We start from the raw sequence: 19,412 nt of genomic DNA, 5'->3' as shown, positions 1-19,412 counted from the left end.
ATATGCAGTGGGGTCCTTGTCAGTCTTATGATATGTCATGCCCTCACAAAAGTTGTACAACAAATTAAGAGAGCTCTGCAAGTGCGTACCCCAGACAAACTAACAGAAGAGGAAGAAGAAATAGATGTTAAGTCTGTAACCTTTCTGTAACATATGGGAAATATCTCTTCAAAAATTGCAAGAATAACAAAGAAGCATAAAGAGGGTGTGATCCACCTTCCACCAGGAAAGATGGCAACTCTTCTAGAATCTGTGAAGGATGATCTGCTTTTATGAAACATTGATATACATGAAACTCCATGTGGCCAAGGGTACCCAAAAGAGAGTTAAGCATGAGTCTGCACACAACTCAAGTTCCAATACATACAATAATGCCGTACTCATAATAAATACAGGTAATCAGAGTCCTAAAGCGCTATGAATGATGACATAATCAAGTACTGTGAGGACCAAAATCAGTGTGTGAAATCAGAAAAGTATACATCTTGTTATACAGTCTATAATTGATTTATGATCACAATCATAAATGTCTTCCACACTGTTTGCTAATTGTTCATACAAACTAACCTATGTATATAGAATACTAGAAGATTCATTTACAATTGATAGTACAAATACATCTGAGTCTTGAGATAAGAAAATTCATAGAAATGTATGACTACTAACTAATAGTGCCTAATTTTATCAGATTCCAATAATTATTTATAACATGGTTCACAGAATGTACTCTAGAACTTGTTAAGTTTTCACATTTCTGTGATGAACATAACAAATCATCAGGCATAGAACATCAAACTTTCACAGCATTATTTAAAGGTACATAATGTATTGGGAAGTTAATCCCCCCACTTGAAAAAACATACATTTATGTGGGATAACAATGTCCACAGCAGTGACTACTTTTCTACACAAATAGATCCATGACTTTTTATACAGGATAATTTCTTAGCTAACAATTTACAAATTTCAGTCATGAGACTGATCTAGTTGACAGTCGCTTGAGTACACTGCCCAGCACCTATGATCTCTTGTAAGTCAACTGGACCAACAAGGGTGCATCCATACAGGAGTTTCCTCCCTAGATTTCTCATCACATGCCCCAAAGGATAGGTAACTTCCTGTCTAGCTTTCACAGCGAATCCTTAAACATTGTTTTGTGTACTAAAGATGCTGTTCAGTGCCTCCCTGACATCAAGTGGCATATGTTTTTCTGATCTATTTTGAAAAAATAAGAATATGGGGTTAACATCAGAATGGATTAAAAATTGTTCACATATATGTTATATTAGTAAACAGAGCTGAATGCAGTGAAAAAATGAACTGGTAATGTAATATACACAGACATACTAAAGATATCCCAAAGTAAAATTTATTTAGCAATTAGCAGATTAGAATAAATTTTGCACACAAGCAAGACAAGTTGGACTGCCCTAACACAGCATCCAACAAATCCTACAAAATGAGCTATGCACCATAGTCCATGATGTACTGACATAAGAATTCTGTGTTTGGTTTGTACTTATGAAACTTTAAGATGTTACTCCTAATATTTACAGTACACTCAATTTACCACAACATCCAAGACTTTACCCAAAACAGTTCATAACAAATTTAATTATTTTCTGCAGAGTACACAGCAATAATAAAAATATTGAATAGCATTCTAAAAAAAGAAATTTGTTACTAGATATTTAATGGCATTGTCCAATTTCAAAATTGTAAAAGGATCTACCTATTTAGTATATGTATCAAATTCTAAAGCACAAATCTATTACAAAACAGAATTAAACAATGGAAAATCCAGGATGGAATGTAACAATATGAGAGAAGGAAAGTTACTACTCACCATATAGCAGAGCTGCTGAGCCGCAATAGGCACAATAAAAAGATTCACACAATCATAGCTTTCGGCCATTAAGGCCTTTGTCAGCAGTAGACACACACACACACACACACACACACACACACACACACACACACACACACACACATGCAAGCACACACACATGCAAGCACAATTTGCACAAACAACTGCAGTCTCAGAGAGATGTGTTCCATAGATTTCATGTTTGTTTTGGGTCTGAGCTAACTATTTGTAGTATCGTTCCCAAAACCGATCATGGTCCTCTGGTTTGAAGCTGAGTGGAAGGCTTAAACCAGAGGCTCAGACGATTCTGTGGAGATCTGGGGTGCAAATTTCTTGACCTCCACTATCAGGTGGAGAAATGTAGGGTCCTCCTGAATAGGTCAGGCGTGCACTACATGCAGGAAGCGGCTACAAGGGTAGCAGAGTACGTGTGGAGTGCACATGTGGGTTTTTTAGGTTAGAGAATGCCCTCCATAGGCCCGACAAGAAGCCTCCTGAGAAGCGACAAGGTAGTAGTATGCAAAGCGCAACAGGGAATAACAATATTAATGTGGTAATAGTAAACTGCAGGAGCGTCTATAGAAAGGTCCCAGAACTGCTCTAATTAATAAATAAATGGTCAGAATGTCCACATAGTACTAGGGATGAAAAGTTGGCTGAAACCAGATGTAAGCTGTAATGAAATTCTAAACCCAGATTGGAATGTATACCGCAGAGACAGGCTAGACAGTGAAGAGGGAGGCATGTTTATAGTAATAAAAAATGCAATAGTATCGAAGGAAATTGACGGAGATCCGAAATGTGAAATAATTTGGGTGAAAGTCATGGTTAAAGCTGGCTCAGAAATGATAATTGGATGTCTCTATAGGCCTCCTGGCTTGGCAGCTCTTGTGTGCAGAGCACCTGAAAGAAAATTTGAAAAATATTTTGAGCCCCAACCATGTTATAGTTCTGGGTGGAGATTTTAATTTTCTGGATATAGAGTGGGAGACTTAAACGTTTATAACAGATGGCAGGGACAAAGAACCCAGTGAAATTTTTTTAAGTGCATTATCTGAAAACTACCTGGAGCAGTTAAACAGAGAACTGACTCGTGGCAATAATGTATTGGACCTTCTAGTGACAAACAGACCCAAACTATTTAAGACAGTTAACGCAGAACAGGGAATCAGTGATCATAAAATGGTTACTGCATTGATGATTTCAGCCATAAATAGAAATATTAAAAAAGGTAGGAAGATTTTCCTGTTTAGCAAAACTGACAAAAAGCAGATTTCAGAGTACTTGACAGCTCAACACAAAAGTTTTGTCTGAAGTACAGATAGTGTTCAGGATCGGTGGACAAAGTTCAAAACCATCGTACAATATGCATTAGATGAGTAAGTACGAAGCAATATCGTAAGAGATGGAAAAGAGCCACCATGGTACAACAACCAAGTTAGAAAACTGCTGTGGAAGCAAAGGGAACTTCACAGCAAACATAAACATATCCAAAGCCTTGCAGACAAACAAAAATTATGCAAAGCGAAATGTAGTGTGAGAAGGGCTATGCGAGAGGTGTTCAATGAATTCAAAAGTAAAGTTCTATGTACTAACTTGGGCAGAAAATGCTAAGAAATTTTGGTCTTATGTCAAAGCGATAGTAGGATCAAAACAAAATGTCCAGACACTCTGTGACCAAAATGGTACTGAAGCAGAGGATGATAGTCTAAATGCCAAAATACTAAATGTCTTTTTCCAAAGCTGTTTCACATAGGAAGACCGCACTGTAGTTCCTTCTCTAGATTGTAATACAGATGACAGAATGGTAGATATCAAAATAGACCACAGAGGGATAGAGAAACAATTAAAATCGCTCAAAAGAGGAAATGCCGCTGGATCTGATGGGATATCAGTTAGATTTTACACAGAGTATGCAAAGGAACTTGCCCCCCTTCTTGCAGCGGTGTACCATAGGTCTCTAGAAGAGCATAGCATTCCAAAGGATTTTCAAGAAGGGACGTCAAACAGATGTGCAGAACTATAGACCTATATCTCTAACTTTGATCAGTTGTAGAATTTTGGAACACATATTATGTTTGAGTATAATGACTTTTCTGGAGACTAGGAAACTACTCTGTAGGAATCAGCATGGGTTTCGAAAAAGATCATTGTGTGAAACCCAGCTTGTGCTATTTGTCCACGAGACTCAGAGGGCCATAGACACGGGTTCCCAGATAGATGCTATGTTTCTTGACTTCTGCAAGGCATTCGATACAGTTCCCCACAGTCGTTCAATGGACAAAGTAAGAGCATATGGACTATCAGACCAATTGTGTGATTGGATTGAAGAGTTCCTAGATAACAGAAAGCTGCATGTCATTCTCAATGGAGAGAAGTCTTCCAAAGTAAGAGTGATTTCAGGTGTGCTGCAAGGGAGTGTCATAGGACCGTTGCTATTTACAATATACATAAATGACCTCGTGGATAATTTCAGAAGTTCACTGAGGCGTTTTGCGCATGATGCTGTGGTATATCGAGAGGTTGTAACAATGGAAAATTGTACTGAAACGCAGGAGGATCTGCAACAAATTGACGCATGGTGAAGGGAATGGCAATTGGGTCTCAATGTAGACAAGTGTAATGTGCTGCGAATACATAGAAAGAAAGGTACTTTATCATCTAACAACAATATAGCAGGTCAGCAACTTCAAGCAGTTAATTCCATGAATTATCTGGGAGAAGGCATTAGGAGTGATTTAAAATGGAATGATCATATAAAGTTGATCATCAGTAAAGCAGATGCCAGATGAGAGCCATTGGAAGAATCCTAAGGAAATGCAATCTGAAAACAAAGGAAACAGGTTACAGTACGCTTGTTCGCCCACTGCTTGAATACTGCTCAGCAGTGTGGGATCTGCACCAGATAGGGTTGATAGAAGAAATAGAGAAGATCCAACGGAGAGCAGTGCGCTTCGTTACAGGATCATTTAGTAATCGCGAAAGCGTTACGGAGATGTTAGATAAACTCCAGTGGAAGACTCTGCAGGAGAGACGCTCAGTAGCCCGGTACGGGCTTTTGTTAAAGATCGAGAACATACCTTCACCGAAGAGTCAAGCAGTATATTGCTCCCTCCTACGTATATCTCGCGAAGAGACCATGAGGATAAAATCAGAGAGATTAGAGCCCACACAGAGGCATACCGACAATCTTCCTTTCCAGGAAGAGTTCAAGACTGGAATACAAGGGAGAACCAATAAAGGTACTCAAAGTACCCTCCGCCACACACCGTCAGGTGACTTTCGGAGTATGGATGTAGATGTAGATGTAGATTAACTTTTATTGCATGATGATAATAACTGTCGCTAGGTACTCCCTAGTAGAGTACTTTTGTGGTGGAACCTTACATGGAAACATTGAAAACTGGCAACGGAAATGCCACAAGAAAACCAACAACTTTGTATGTGGCCACCAATCACACAGGCTTCTTCAAGTGCTACTGCTGCTAGCAGACTTCCTCTGTGCCCAACACACTGCCTACATCGCCTTCTCTTGTACCACAGATGCGCATGGTCTTCAAATGTGTACATGCAGAAGTCACATCCTCTCACAGCTTGCCAAACAAGCCACTAACTTATCCAGAACTGTCAATACAAACATATCATACAGATTGAACATCATTGGAGATAAGTTAAAACACTGTCTCACTCTATCCTCAACTACAGTTTCACTTTCATGTGCTTTGACTATTACAACAGTAGTCTAATTTCTGTGTAAGTTGTAAATAATCTTTCATTTCCTGTAGTTTATCCATGTTATCTTCAAAATTTCAAAGAGTGTAGTTCAGGCAACATTGTAAAATGCTATCTCTAAATCTAGAAATACTAAAAGCATAGGTTTGCCTTTCTTCAAACTATCTTTTAGGATAAGGTTAGTACCACATTGTGCATTCCTACGTTTCTCCAGAGCACAAACTGTTCTTCCCCTGGGTCAGCTTCTGTAAGTTTTCCCATTTTTCTGTAAATAGCTTGTGTCACTATTCTGCAACCATTATTTGTTGAACTGATGGTTCAATAGTATTCACACCTGCCAGCATATGCCTTCTTTGGTAATGTAATTATTACATTCTTCCTGAAGTCTGAGGGCACTACACTTGTCTCATATACAGGGTGGTACATTGATAGTGACCAGACCAAATACTTCATGAAATAAGCATCAAACAAAAAAACTACAAAGAACGAAACTTGTCTAGCTTGAAGGGAGAAACCAGATGGCGCTATGGTTGGCCCGCTAGATGGCGCTGCCATAGGTCAAACAGATATCAACTGCATTTTTTAAAATAGGAACCCCCATTTTATATTACATATTTGTGTAGTATGTCTTTATGAATGTTTTAGTTGGACCACTTTTTTCGTTTTGTGATAGATGGCACTGTAATAGTCACAAATGTATAAGTACATGGTATCACGTAACATTCCGCCAGTGCAGACAGTATTTATTTCGTGATACATTACCCGTGTTAAAATGGACCATTTACCAATTGCGGGGAAGGTTGATATCGTGTTGATGTATGGCTATTGTGATCAAAATGCGCAATGGGTGTGTGCTATGTATGCTGCTTGGTATCCTGGATGATATCATAAAAGTGTCTGGACCATTTACTGGAGAGTTACATTATTTAAGGAAACAGGAAGTGTTTAGCCACAAGTGAAAAGTCAACCACAACCTGCAACAAATGATGATGCCCAAGTAGGTGTTTTAGTTGCTGTCCTGGCTAATCTGCACATCAGTAGCAGTCAAATTGCATGAGAATTGGGAATCTCAAAAACGTTGGTGTTGAGAATAACCCATGCCATTTTTCTATGCACCAGGAATTGCATGGCGATGACTTTGAACATCATGTACTGTTCTGTCACTGAGCACAAGAGAAATTACAGGTGGTGACAGATTTTTTGCACATGTTCTATTGAGCGACGAAGCATCAATCACCAACAGCGGTAATGTAAACCGGCATAATATGCGCTATTGGGCAAAGTAAAATTCACAATGGCTGCGACAAGTGGAACATCAGCAACCTTGGCGGGTTAATGTATGGTGCAGCATTATGGGAGGAAGGATAATTGGCCCCCATTTTATCAATGGCAATCTAAATGGTACAATGTATGCTAATTTCCTATGTAATGTTCTACCGATGTTACTACAAGATGTTTCACTGCATGACAGAATGGCAACGTACTTCCAACATGATGGATGTCTAGCACATAGCTCACATGCGGTTGAAGCGGTATTGAATAGCATATTTCATGACAGGTGGATTGGTTGTTGAAGCACCATACCATGGCCCACATGTTCACCAGATCTGATGACCCCAGATTTCTTTCTGTGGGGAAAGTTGAAGAATATTTGCTCTGTGATTCACTGACAATGCCTGACAACATGCGTCAGCTCATTGTTAATGCATGTGCAAACATTACGGAAGGCGAACTACTCACTGTTGAGAGGAGTGTCATTACAAGCATTGCCAAATGCATTGAGCTTGACGGACATCATTTTAAGCATTTATTACATTAATGTGGTATTTGCAGATAATCACACTGTAACAATATGAATTCTCAGAAATGATAAGTTCACAAAGGTACATGTATCACATTGGAACAACCGAAATACTCGCGCGCGCGCACACACACACCCCACACACACACACACACACACACACACACACACACACACATATATACAGACACAAGCAGACATATTTAAAGGCCTTTAAATATGTCTGCTTGTGTCTGTATATGTCTGTGTGTGTGTGTGTGTGTGTGTGTGTGTGTGTGTGTGTGTGTGTGTGTGTGTGTGCGCGCGCGCTTATATACCTATCCTTTTTTCCCCCTAAGGTAAGTCTTTCCGCTTTCGTCTTTCCCTCTCCTTCCCTCTTTCCTGAAGAAGCAACCATTGGTTGCGAAAGCTAGGAATTTTGTGTGTGTGTTTGTGTGTTATTTTATTGTGCCTGTCTACCGGCACTTTCCCGCTTGGTAAGTCTTGGAATCTTTGTTTTTAATATATTTCTAGCCAGTAACATTTTTTTATATGCAAAATTTTAGTAAAAGCTTGCAAACCTTTCAAAACAGCCAAATTCAAGCTAGGAAATTTTCAAAGTATTATGTAGTTTACAAAATAAGAGTTTATTCTTACACTAGTCTTTATAAGATCATTTGAGCCCTAGAGTCTGCAGTCTGCAACAAGAAAAATTAGGTGGAACAACTAGGTAGGTCAGTATGGGAAACTTCATTGCAGCCATTACAGCTTATAAAATGTGCTACTTTTAAACTGTATCTCATGTCCATCGTGTGTTGTTTGTTAACTCAATGGCAGTATCTTGTAATTACTTCACATTGTTAATTTACATTACTGATCCATGTGGGACATCATGTTATACGGTTTGCTTATCAGAAAATGAAACTGTGGATTTTCCTGAAGGGTATTATGTAGTTTACAAAATAAGAGTTTATTCTTACACTAGCCTTTATAAGATCATTTGAGCCCTAGAGTCTGCAGTCTACAACAAGAAAAATTAGGTGGAACAACTAGGTTGGTCAGTATGGGAAATTTCATTGCAGCCATTACAGCTTATAAAATAGAAATAACTGCACACACTGTTTTCTGTGGTGTACTGCTACAATAACAGTCCGGTGCAGCAACAGACATTGTTAATCAGTGTGAACATACTTTCAATGAGTGGTCTCATTTAACTGGCCTGAAAATCATTGTGCTATCCTGGTAAAATTATTCTGCCACCCAATATGTGATTAGTCTTGCAGCTGTTATGCTGCTTAACCTTTTGCCACCAAAATAATTGCTAATAATCTCGTTTGTGGTGGATCTACTGCAGTTGAACTGAACAGAGAGAACCGTAACCAAGTGCAGTGTGTAATGTTCCTTTAACTGCATTCAAAAGAGAATTGCGAAACCTGATCTGGCTGTTACCAATTAATATTTCAAAAGTAGTTTAATAAGTGACAAACACACAATATTACATACTGTGTGGGCTACATTGCTAGAGCTATCCTTCCATATCCAATAGTTTACAGCCAGTTAGAACAATCAAGACAAGAGATGTCAGCTACAGAAGACAACAAAGTAGATAAAGTTAATAATTTACAACTGGAAGAAGTGATACAGATCTATAGATGGGTGTTCTAAAGTGTATTTAAGTATACTGTGAAATATACCCTGAGTTATTAACTGATTACAAAGACAGCTTAAGAATAATCCTCTCATGCCAGTACAAAATTTTATCACTACTAGAAACACCATAATTGCCATCAAAATTATAATTTTTTAGTCACCTGATGAATATTTTAATCTCATTAGAGGTTCTATTTTTCAAGTGTAATACCTGTTGATGGTGTATTCAGCATCTGCACAAATAAATAGAATGCATCTGTATTTGGTTGTTTATTACAGGTATCAGTTTTTGCTGCCACTGTGAGACATTATTCATTGCATTTGGGACAGTAAAATTTTCTCAGTTACAGGTTGTATCATTTTGAAATGATATGGCTTGTAAAGTGAGAAAATTTCATTGAATCATATCATGATAAAAGATTCCAACAACACATTGAACTTGGTGGCCAGTGATTTGAAAACATCACCATTTTTGCTGGACCTATTTTTGGTAAATGAGTTTCTTGTTTAATAATGTTCAAAAATAGAGTATCAGATCCAGACCACAGCTTGTTCGCTGAATCAAGCAGGATTCTCTTTTCCTAGCACTAGATACTGAAACCCCAGGAGTTATCTATCTCTTATTTCACTTTAATTTGGTTTTATCCTTGACTTATTTTAGGGGAAAACAAGACTCAGCATGATGCAGAAATATTTTAAAGAGAGAGTTAAATTTCCTCTCTATACAGTCCAGTCTTCCTGCAACTTCTCTCTAAAAACTTAAATCAAATTATTGTTTACGATTCTACCATACGATATTTTTCTTTGATGAACTGTACCTAAATGGCCAGTACATTTGATTGTTAACATTGACCATCATGACTACTGGTTTTACAGACAAATCACTACATGGCATCCCTGAAGGATCAGTTTTAGGCCCAACCCTATTTCTCCTGTTCATTTACTGTGGTATACAGGGCACTGCCTATGATTGGTTTTGCAAGCTATGCACTAAACAGAAAACAGTATGTGCAATTATGTGAGGTCATCCCTTCAGGAAAATCCACAGTTTCATGTTCTGATATGCATGGTGTCCCTCAAGGATCAGTTTTAGGCCCAATCCTGTTTCTCCTGTTCATTAATGATCTTCCTCTTCACCTACCGAGTTGCAATACCTTCCTTTTTGCTAATGACACCAATATTCTGACATCTGACTCAGATGATCGTACTGAAGTTGCAGACAACCAATGTACTGATCTACTGGATTCATGGCTTACAGCTAATAGGCTACTTCTTAATAATAAAAAAAAAAAAAAAAAGGTGTAGGCCTAACATTTCATGCAATCCAGAATAGAAATCCCACTGTCCCAACTATGCAAATAGGTGGAAATAATATTGAACTGGAAAATGTAACTAAATTCTTTAGAATATCTGTCTCTGACACTCTAAGCTGGAAAAGGCACACTGACTGCTTAGCTACTAAGCTAAGTAAAATATGTTTATGCTTCTGTCAGTCAAGAAAGTGATGAGTATAAATATCCTACCATCAGTTTACCATGCTCTTTTTCACTCAATCCTAACATATAGCCTCATATTCTGGGGCCAAATTTCTGAGTCCAATAAAATATTTAACTCCAAAAGAAAGCTGTCAGGGTAATGTTATTTAAAAAGCAAAGAGACTCATGTAAACAACTATTTCGAAAACTATGTATTCTTTCACTTCCAAGCCAGTACATATTGGAGATACTAAGTTTTACCAAGGTAAATATTGGCAGTCTGAAGCAGAATCTGTACTGTCACCAGCATGACAATAGAGGGGAATACTTGTTGACACAGTTTCCCCACTCCACCAAATTATATACTGATGGTGTAAAATGCATGGGTATTAGACTTTATAATCATCTATCACTAAACATAAAAAACATCAGCAGTCCATCACATTTTAAAATAAGGCTTAAATCAATATTATTAAAATACTGTTATGATAATTTACATGAATATTTTGAATGTAATTTTTCTATGTAATATATTTGCACACTCAGGTTTCTCTACTATAATTTATCTTCAAAATGTAAATTTCATTAAGGCCTAACCAACCGTTAAAAATTGATCGACTGAGCAATTGTGTGTTCAGAGAGTACTAAATGATATGGGACAAATCATTATACTTGTTAAACATTAAAAAAATACATAACACAAAATTAAATACACCTAGACTTACACAATTGTATGATAGTCATAGGTTACAGGATGTAGTACTAGTATATTCACAAGTTGTTCAATATGAAGGTCAACAAGGCCTAATTAAAATTAAAATTTGTGGATACATTTAAAATCAAGTTAAGTACAGATAAACATTATGTAAGGTTCAAATTAATGACGATGTAAATAAAACAGAAAGAAACCTCCACATGGGAAAAATATATTAAAAACAAAGATTCCAAGACTTACCAAGCGGGAAAGCGCCGGCAGACAGGCACATGAACAAAACACACAAACACACACACAGAATTACGAGCTTTCGCAACTGGCAGTTGCTTCGTCAGGAAAGAGGGAAGGAGAGGGAAAAATGAAAGGATGTGGGTTTCCCTCTCCTTCCCTCTTTCCTGACGAAGCAACTGCCAGTTGCGAAAGCTCGTAATTCTGTGTGTGTGTTTGTGTGTTTTGTTCATGTGCCTGTCTGCCGGCGCTTTCCCGCTTGGTAAGTCTTGGAATCTTTGTTTTTAATATATTTTTCCCATGTGGAGGTTTCTTTCTGTTTTATTTACATCGTCATTAATTTGAACCTTACATAATGTTTATCTGTACTTAACTTGATTTTAAATGTATCCACAAATTTTAATTTTAATTAGGCCTTGTTGACCTTCATATTGAACAACTTGTGAATATACTAGTACTACATCCTGTAACCTATGACTATCATACAATTGTGTAAGTCTAGGTGTATTTAATTTTGTGTTATGTATTTTTTTAATGTTTAACAAGTATAATGATTTGTCCCATATCATTTAGTACTCTCTGAACACACAATTGCTCAGTCGATCAATAAAGAATGAATGAATGAATGAATCTATATATAAAAAAAAAAAAAATAAAATAAAAATAAAAAAAAAGTTACACTATGTCATTCAATCCTTGTAGGGAATTTTATAGTGGGAGATCAACAACTCTAAGTGCCTTAATTAAAAAATCAACATTAAATTCTACACATGTAATAATTCTCCAGTTAAGTCTACATAATGTTATTAAATCTGTTTCTATCTGCTATATGAAGCTTAAGATGCTTCCTGATGGTGGCCAGTAAACTGTCAGTGCTACAATCTGATGTTTCTCCTGGTCCACTATCATAGCAGAGCATTCAGATAGCTGTTCAACTCACATTTGTTAACCTATAGGGCCTGAGTCTTACCAGTTTTCTGCATGTATAGCCACTGCCCCTTATTTCTCACATGTTCTGCAGTCACCTGATTTTAACTTGTGTGCATCAAGATGAATCTGTTCATTTTCAGTGATTTTCATGTGATGTTCTGGTAGATACAACAGATGTGCTGAAATTCCATCTAAACTTTCCTTTTCCTGTATGGATATGTGATTTTTCATCATTTTTATGAGGCTTCTGATGTTTTGACAGGAGATAGTAGCTACATTTGAATAATCCCAAATCCAGAGACTTCTGCAATCAGCTTATTCATTCATCCATTCATATTTATTCATCCATTTCAGCCCAACTTTAGCCCCTATTGATTACTTTCCATAGAGTTCTTCCATGAGACATGGATAAACCTTTTGGAGGGGGGGGGGGGGGGGGGGGAAGCTGTAAAGCTTTTAATTTTTTTGTTAATTATTTCCAAGTGACACTTCATGTGCCTAAATTCTTTCTCAGTAACAATGATGTTCTTTTCTCATTTTAGGGTTCACAGCTCTTTTCAAAGGACTAACTGAAAGCACTATAACAGAATTGAACCTGTCTTGGAATGGATTAGGAAAAGATGCAGGGAAACCTCTGAAACAATTTCTCTCAAAGAACAGAACATTGCGATTTCTTGATGTCAGCAACAACAGGTTAGTTTCTATAACTGATATCTGTAACTTTTATGACAGACATAATGAAAAAGTCTAAGATATAATGTGCAGTAAATATCAGGTCTGAAATGAGTCCTTTGTTATCAACTGTAACCCTTTCTTACATCCAAAATGGCGATATATAAGTAATATTTAAGGAAGCGTTTACTTGTCCGACACAAGAAAAGATTAGGCAAGAACAATTTTAAATGTCTGAAATGATTAAGTGATTCCTTCATGGGACCAAAAGCAATTTTAAGTTGTTGAAGATAAAAGAAGGAGAAAGGTGAGTAAAAAAGAAAGAGGTGAGCAAACACAAGAGTAGGGAATAATAATAATAATAATAAACCAAAGTTGCATGATTTACAGAAGTGGAAAAAGACTGCAAGAGTTAGGGACATTACACAATGATATCATGAAACATACCAGTAGACCTTAAAGAAGAAACCTGATGAACAAGGATTTCCAGCCAAAATTATAGAAGAAAATAAAATGGAAAGAATGTCATAAAAATGTAAACTCATGGACAAAAGTTAAAGCTCAAAGTTAAACACTTGAAATAATGCAGCCCATATCTGGATAAAACACAATTGTATCATTAATAACAAGAGCTAAAATTTTTGTTTTCACATTCTTTCTTTTCATTCTTTGATTTCCATAAATACTTAGGAGTCTAAATCTAAAATGATTAGCGACTTTTATTCATGCTCCTTTCATACATCTTATTCTTATCCTGTGCCAAAGTTTGTTATGTTGAGACATCACATGCCAGTCTGAAGGCAGCGGACTCAAGGATTGTGTTATTTCAACTGAGTGCGAGATGGTGTTGACCTCAAAGATTGAAACATACCATGACACAGTGTCTATAACATACAAAACATCATAAACAACCTTTACCACAGTACATCTGTATTTTACAGTAAGCATCATATTGTCATGAAAACATAAAATTTAGTATAGATAACGAATAAAACCCATCATGAAACACATACAAAGAAGAGACAGCACACTAGGCATGATGTCCAAATGCTCCATTGATAGAGAGAACAATGAAAGGCCATCATTATAAAGGGAGACATTATAATTTTTAATTACTATTTTCCAAAAAAAAGCTAGCTGACTTGTAGCTATTGAGACCACTGATGGGTCATGTCACAAAACAAAACCTTATAACTAATGGCTGGGTAGTGGGCAGGGGCAAATGAGGTAGATGAATTGGTTGGTGGAAGGGTGTGGGGGAGGACAGGGGGGGGATAAGAATAGGAAAATAGGCAGGGGATGGTGGGTGAGGGAACTGAGGAAATGAAGGGAAGGGTAGCATGAAGGGATGAGGGGAACAAAGGAGGAAGGGGAATGCCACTCCAGTGGTACATTTCCACTCAATTTTAAACGTAATTATACTGGGTGTATCAAAAACAATCACTGGATTTAAAAAAAATCATAACTGTTATGTTACTTGAGATATTTGTGGCAAACTCTCGAGTTTTCCATGGTTTCCACTAGGTAGCAGCAATGTGCGCCCACTTCAGTTGTAGTAAAACTGCTATTGGGACAATGGAAAGCATTTTGTGTTCTATGTTTGCACAGTGTGGGTCAATAATAACTGTTCAGAGTGACATTCTTACTAGATATGGTGTGGATCCTCCTACAGCACAGAGCATTAGACGATGGCATGAACAATTCCAAGATACAGGTAAAGGCAAATTGCTGGGCCATGCCGAGTGTCTGATACAGATGTCAAATGCATCTGCCATAATTTTACAAGGAGTCTGCAGAAATCCATTCACTATGCAGCTTGACAGCTCAACATGCTCCTAATGTCCATCTGACATGTGTTGCATCAGCATTCACACATGAAACCATACAATGTTCAGATACTGCAAGCTCTTTGTGAAGGCAATGAACAACAACAAAAGGAGTTCTGTAATTTCATTTTTGACAAGATGGAAGGTGACAGTTTTATTCCATGTTTAATGTTTAGTGACGAGGCAACATTCCTTTTAAATGGAAAGGTGAACCATCATAATGTGAGAACCACAACCACATGAAGTAGTACAACATTGGAGGGACTCTCCAAAATTTAATGTGTTTTGTGCAGTTTCATGGAAAAAGGTGTATGGTCCATTTTTCTTTGCCTATACCACTGTTACAAGAAGCATGTATGTTGATATGCTTGAGATCTTTCTTTTTTACAGTTGAAGTCTGATTCAAACAACTTCATTTACAACAGGATGGGGCACCACCACACTGGCATCTGGAAGTGTGGCAATTTTTAAATCAAAGGATTATTGGATGATGGTTTGGTTGCACTGGATCAAATGATTAAGCCTTACACTGCTGGTCTTGAAGGTCTCTGGACCTGAGTATATGTGATTATTTCTTGTGGGTATTTGTAAAAGACTCTGTTTATGTGCCTCCATTACCAACAACAATGAACGAACTGAGATATCACATAATAGCAACCGTGGAATTTGTAACTCAAGACTCAAGAAATGCTCGCTGCATTGTGGGAACAGTTTGAATACGACATTGACATGGGCCATGCCTCTGAAGGGGGGCATATTGAACACCTATGAAAAATTATGAAATAAAAAAAAAACTTTTTGAGTTTCCTGTTCATCAAAAAACATTGTATATGTTTATTAGTTTTAGAAATATAGAAATGCCAAATTGGATGATTCTTTTTGATACCTCCTGTATTTAAAATTAACTTATAACAAAAATGACATTTTCAGTAAATTATTCTCTTTTAAAGTAGATCATTAAGCTGGAGCCTCATTAAGATGTTTACAAGTGTAACAGTGCCATTAGGGCATTTTCCTGGGAGGGTGGGTGGGTGGGGGGGGGGGGGGGTCAGGAACGGGAAGAAGAAGGGGGAATGAAAAGTATAATATGCAACAGCATCACATTATTCAAATACCTATTACTTGAAAAGGAAACATTTTGCACATAACCCACATGTAACAGAAAAGAAATATTCACCTCTTTTAGTTTGAAATAAAATTTAAAATGAATAAGTGAGCTGAAACCTCTTCCGACCACAAATGGGTGAAGTTTATAAGAAAAAACATCATATACAACAAATAATATCTGTAGCTATCCCAGTCCACCCTTATGCAGATGGAAAATTTATTTTTTGTGAGAAGGTTTTCTTTTTTGACATGACACACCTCTGCTCACAATAGGCTGAAGTTTACTAGCTTTGTTTGGAGAATAGTAAAAAAAATTGCAGTGTCTTCTTTTAAAATGATGGCCTTTACATTGCTCTCCCTCTCAGTGGAATGTTTGTACATTGTACCTAGTGCAGTGTACATTTGTATATGCCCCATGTAGGTTTTACTCACAACATATTCTATGTTTTATTTTTTCACATGACACTTATTGTAAAAAAACAGATGTACCGTGGTAAAGGATATTTACGATATTTTGTATATTATAAACGCTATGTCCTGATTTGTTTCAATCTTGGAGACCAGTGAGATCTGGCACCATGTCGGAATAATATAGTCCTTGAGTCTGCTCATGACAATGTTCCCTGCTTTATTTCTTTGTTTTTGAGTCCTCAGTGACAACATACTGCATTCCTACACTGGCTGAAAAATGGGGTGTGGAAGCACTACACTGACTACTTAAATGATGTAGCTGACAGGTGCACATGTGTGTTTCACATTAATTTACTTTAACTGTTCACAACCCCTCAATAATACCCAGTTATATGACCAGTGCACTATTGTTTAATCTTCAATGAGTCTCATTAATAGGTTGCAGGCGAACAACCACATACTACTACAATAGTTTCCTGTTGAACATCTATGAGCAGTAAAAACCTAACCACACAGTTCTTGAGGAATAACACGGTACATATGGGACAGATACTGTCACTGTTTTAACACACAGCCTAATTGTATTACACTTATTTCACAGATGCATTGTTATTGATCTAACCAATATAGGTTCCTCGTCTAAAACTTGGCCATGGACTGATTTTCTCAGGACCCTCATATATCCTCACAATAATAGGTGCTAAAACTACATATTGTTTGAAGTCTAATTAACAGAAACTGCAATTAAAACTTAACTCATTAAATTAACTGAATACATTGAAAAATTGGTTCTTTTTAACAGTTTCTTCTACCATAGGGATAAGCTGAATTATTTGTTTAAATCATGAAATTAACAAATATTGTTATGCAAACAAAACTTTTGAGAAAACTGTTAATTACTTTGGAATTAATTAAGGGCTGGCTTTGCTAACATGTTTTCGATTAGAGCCAAATAGTTCCTGTGTAAATACTATTAGCTGCTCCTCCAAATGTATATAATTAGTACAAAATTTATATTTGTTTATACATCAACAATAGAATTTAAGTTATGAAACAATTACTGATTTCACCCTGTAATGAAATTATTAACTAGGAATAGTCAAAATAAATTATAAAATCATTTACATCATAAAACTGAGCACAAAATTTGGTCTTGTATTTTATTCTTTAAAACTGAGGGCCAACCTTTCTCTTTCATGAAAATGGAGATGCACTAAAGTATGTTAATGTAATTAGTTAAAAGTGGAAAAACTAATTTAAGGAGGCAGATGGCAAAATGAGAGGGGAAGTATAAATATCCCAGCTTGCTTTGTCACATGTTACCTTCAGTCTGGCATGTGACATCTCAAAATATCATCTTTGGGAAATGTGCCTAACAGCAATTGCACATGAGATTGTACCTTTTCTTATATTGCCCACTTGTATGAGCTTTCCTAAGTGTGTTGTAAGTACTCGTATTCAGTATGTACTTTTGCTTCTAATGTTACATTTGTCTTGTAATATTTACAGATAAGCTTTTCTTGTCTTGTGTGTAAATTTTGCCACAGTTATCCGACAATGATTACATGAAACACATCATACATAAAGTATTTGCCGAGCAAGATATTTCCAAGAAATTACTACATGCCAATGCATTATTGACTAGATCGCTTTGTGAAGCTCTTTCTCTTGAATAAATCATTCCATTTTTTTTAATTGTAATTGTCATAATGCTAGACACAAACAATAGTGCTGTCACAAAGAAAATAATTTTTTTTAATCAGGTAAACAACAAACATACAAATTATATAATAAGCAGTAGAACACAATCTGAGGATGGGAACCTGCCCACCCCTCTTCCTTGGGGAAAGGGGGAGATTACACTGGAACTAGTGAGTAGGTGTAGAAGTGGTAAGTGCTGCAGCTGTGGGATTACACAGTGCACAGTGCCCCCCACCCCCACCCCTTCCCCCCAAGACCCAAGACACCAGTGACAAGAGACCCAACAGCAGGTGACAGTAAAGCATCATCAGGATGGGCCACCAGCATGCACACTGTTGCCAGACCCCAGAGAAGAGACAGCAAGTAGTGATATCCACAAGGAGAGCAGTCCCTGACCCCACAGCAGGGATGTCTCACAAGGCCTGTGCAGGTGCTGTGGGAGGAGGCGAAGGTGGCAGTTGTAGTGGACCCACGGCCATCAACATGGGATGAGGATGCAGCTGATCACAGTGGTACACCACCGGCCCCCCACTGGTGTGCACCATTCAGAGGCAGTAGCCATTGCAGCTATGGATCATGGCCAGAAACTATTTTGGTCTGCGGCTGAAACAAACTGCAGAGCCAGGAGCAAACTGCAAAAAGAGCCATGATGATGGATGTTAGTGGAATGGCATCAGCAGACACAGGAGGGTACGTGGCTGGTGACCATGGAGCATCTCAGGCAGACTCTAATCCCCCACCTGTGTAAACCTACAGGAACTGTTCAAGGCATTGTGCTTGGAAGAGTTCACAAAGTATTTCTTCATTTGAACCTTAAACATGCAGATGAGCTGTTCTCCCTCACCATTACACTGAGTGTGCTATGGAGGAGCAGTCATGTAGCAAATGAATTGACAGGGGGCAGAAATTGTGGAAGGTCTGACTCACAAACTGTGGACCATTATCCATTACAAGTGTATAAGGCCATTTTTCAACAGAAAAGTTTTTTGAGAAGACCTGAACCAAAACCACAGCTAATGTGGAAGGACACTGGATAACGTACAGAAATTTTGAGAAAACATCAACAATTGACAACCAGTCAGAATTTAGGAAGGCACCCATGAAATTAACAGGGATGTGTTCCCTCAGATGCTTCAGCGCAGACCTCATAGAGAATACTGCCTGCAGCACCGCCTGTTATGCAGCACACTAAGAGCAGGCCACAACAAGATGGATAATGTCACCATGAATGCAGCTGGGTCGCTAATGACCTGTGTATCTTCCCCTTTTCCTATCCTGTGTCAGTGAGTTATTGTTACTACTAATTAATCTGTTCTTT

The 19,412-nt window shown here is 37.5% G+C and overlaps 1 protein-coding gene across 1 annotated transcript in view; it reads left to right on the top strand.

Moving 5' to 3' along the window:
- The window catches only part of LOC126267734 (leucine-rich repeat-containing protein 74A-like), a 322,570-nt gene that overhangs the window by 218,388 nt on the left and 84,770 nt on the right, over positions 1–19,412 (top strand). The window contains exon 7 of the mRNA XM_049973037.1: positions 12,920–13,070. Within this exon, the coding sequence (XP_049828994.1) occupies positions 12,920–13,070 (151 nt within the window). The remainder of the gene's footprint in view (positions 1–12,919; positions 13,071–19,412) is intronic.

The sequence above is a fragment of the Schistocerca gregaria genome, chromosome 4, assembly GCF_023897955.1.
Source record: "Schistocerca gregaria isolate iqSchGreg1 chromosome 4, iqSchGreg1.2, whole genome shotgun sequence".
Classification (NCBI taxonomy): Eukaryota; Metazoa; Arthropoda; class Insecta; order Orthoptera; family Acrididae; genus Schistocerca; species Schistocerca gregaria.
This window is presented reverse-complemented; position numbering and strand designations above follow the sequence as displayed.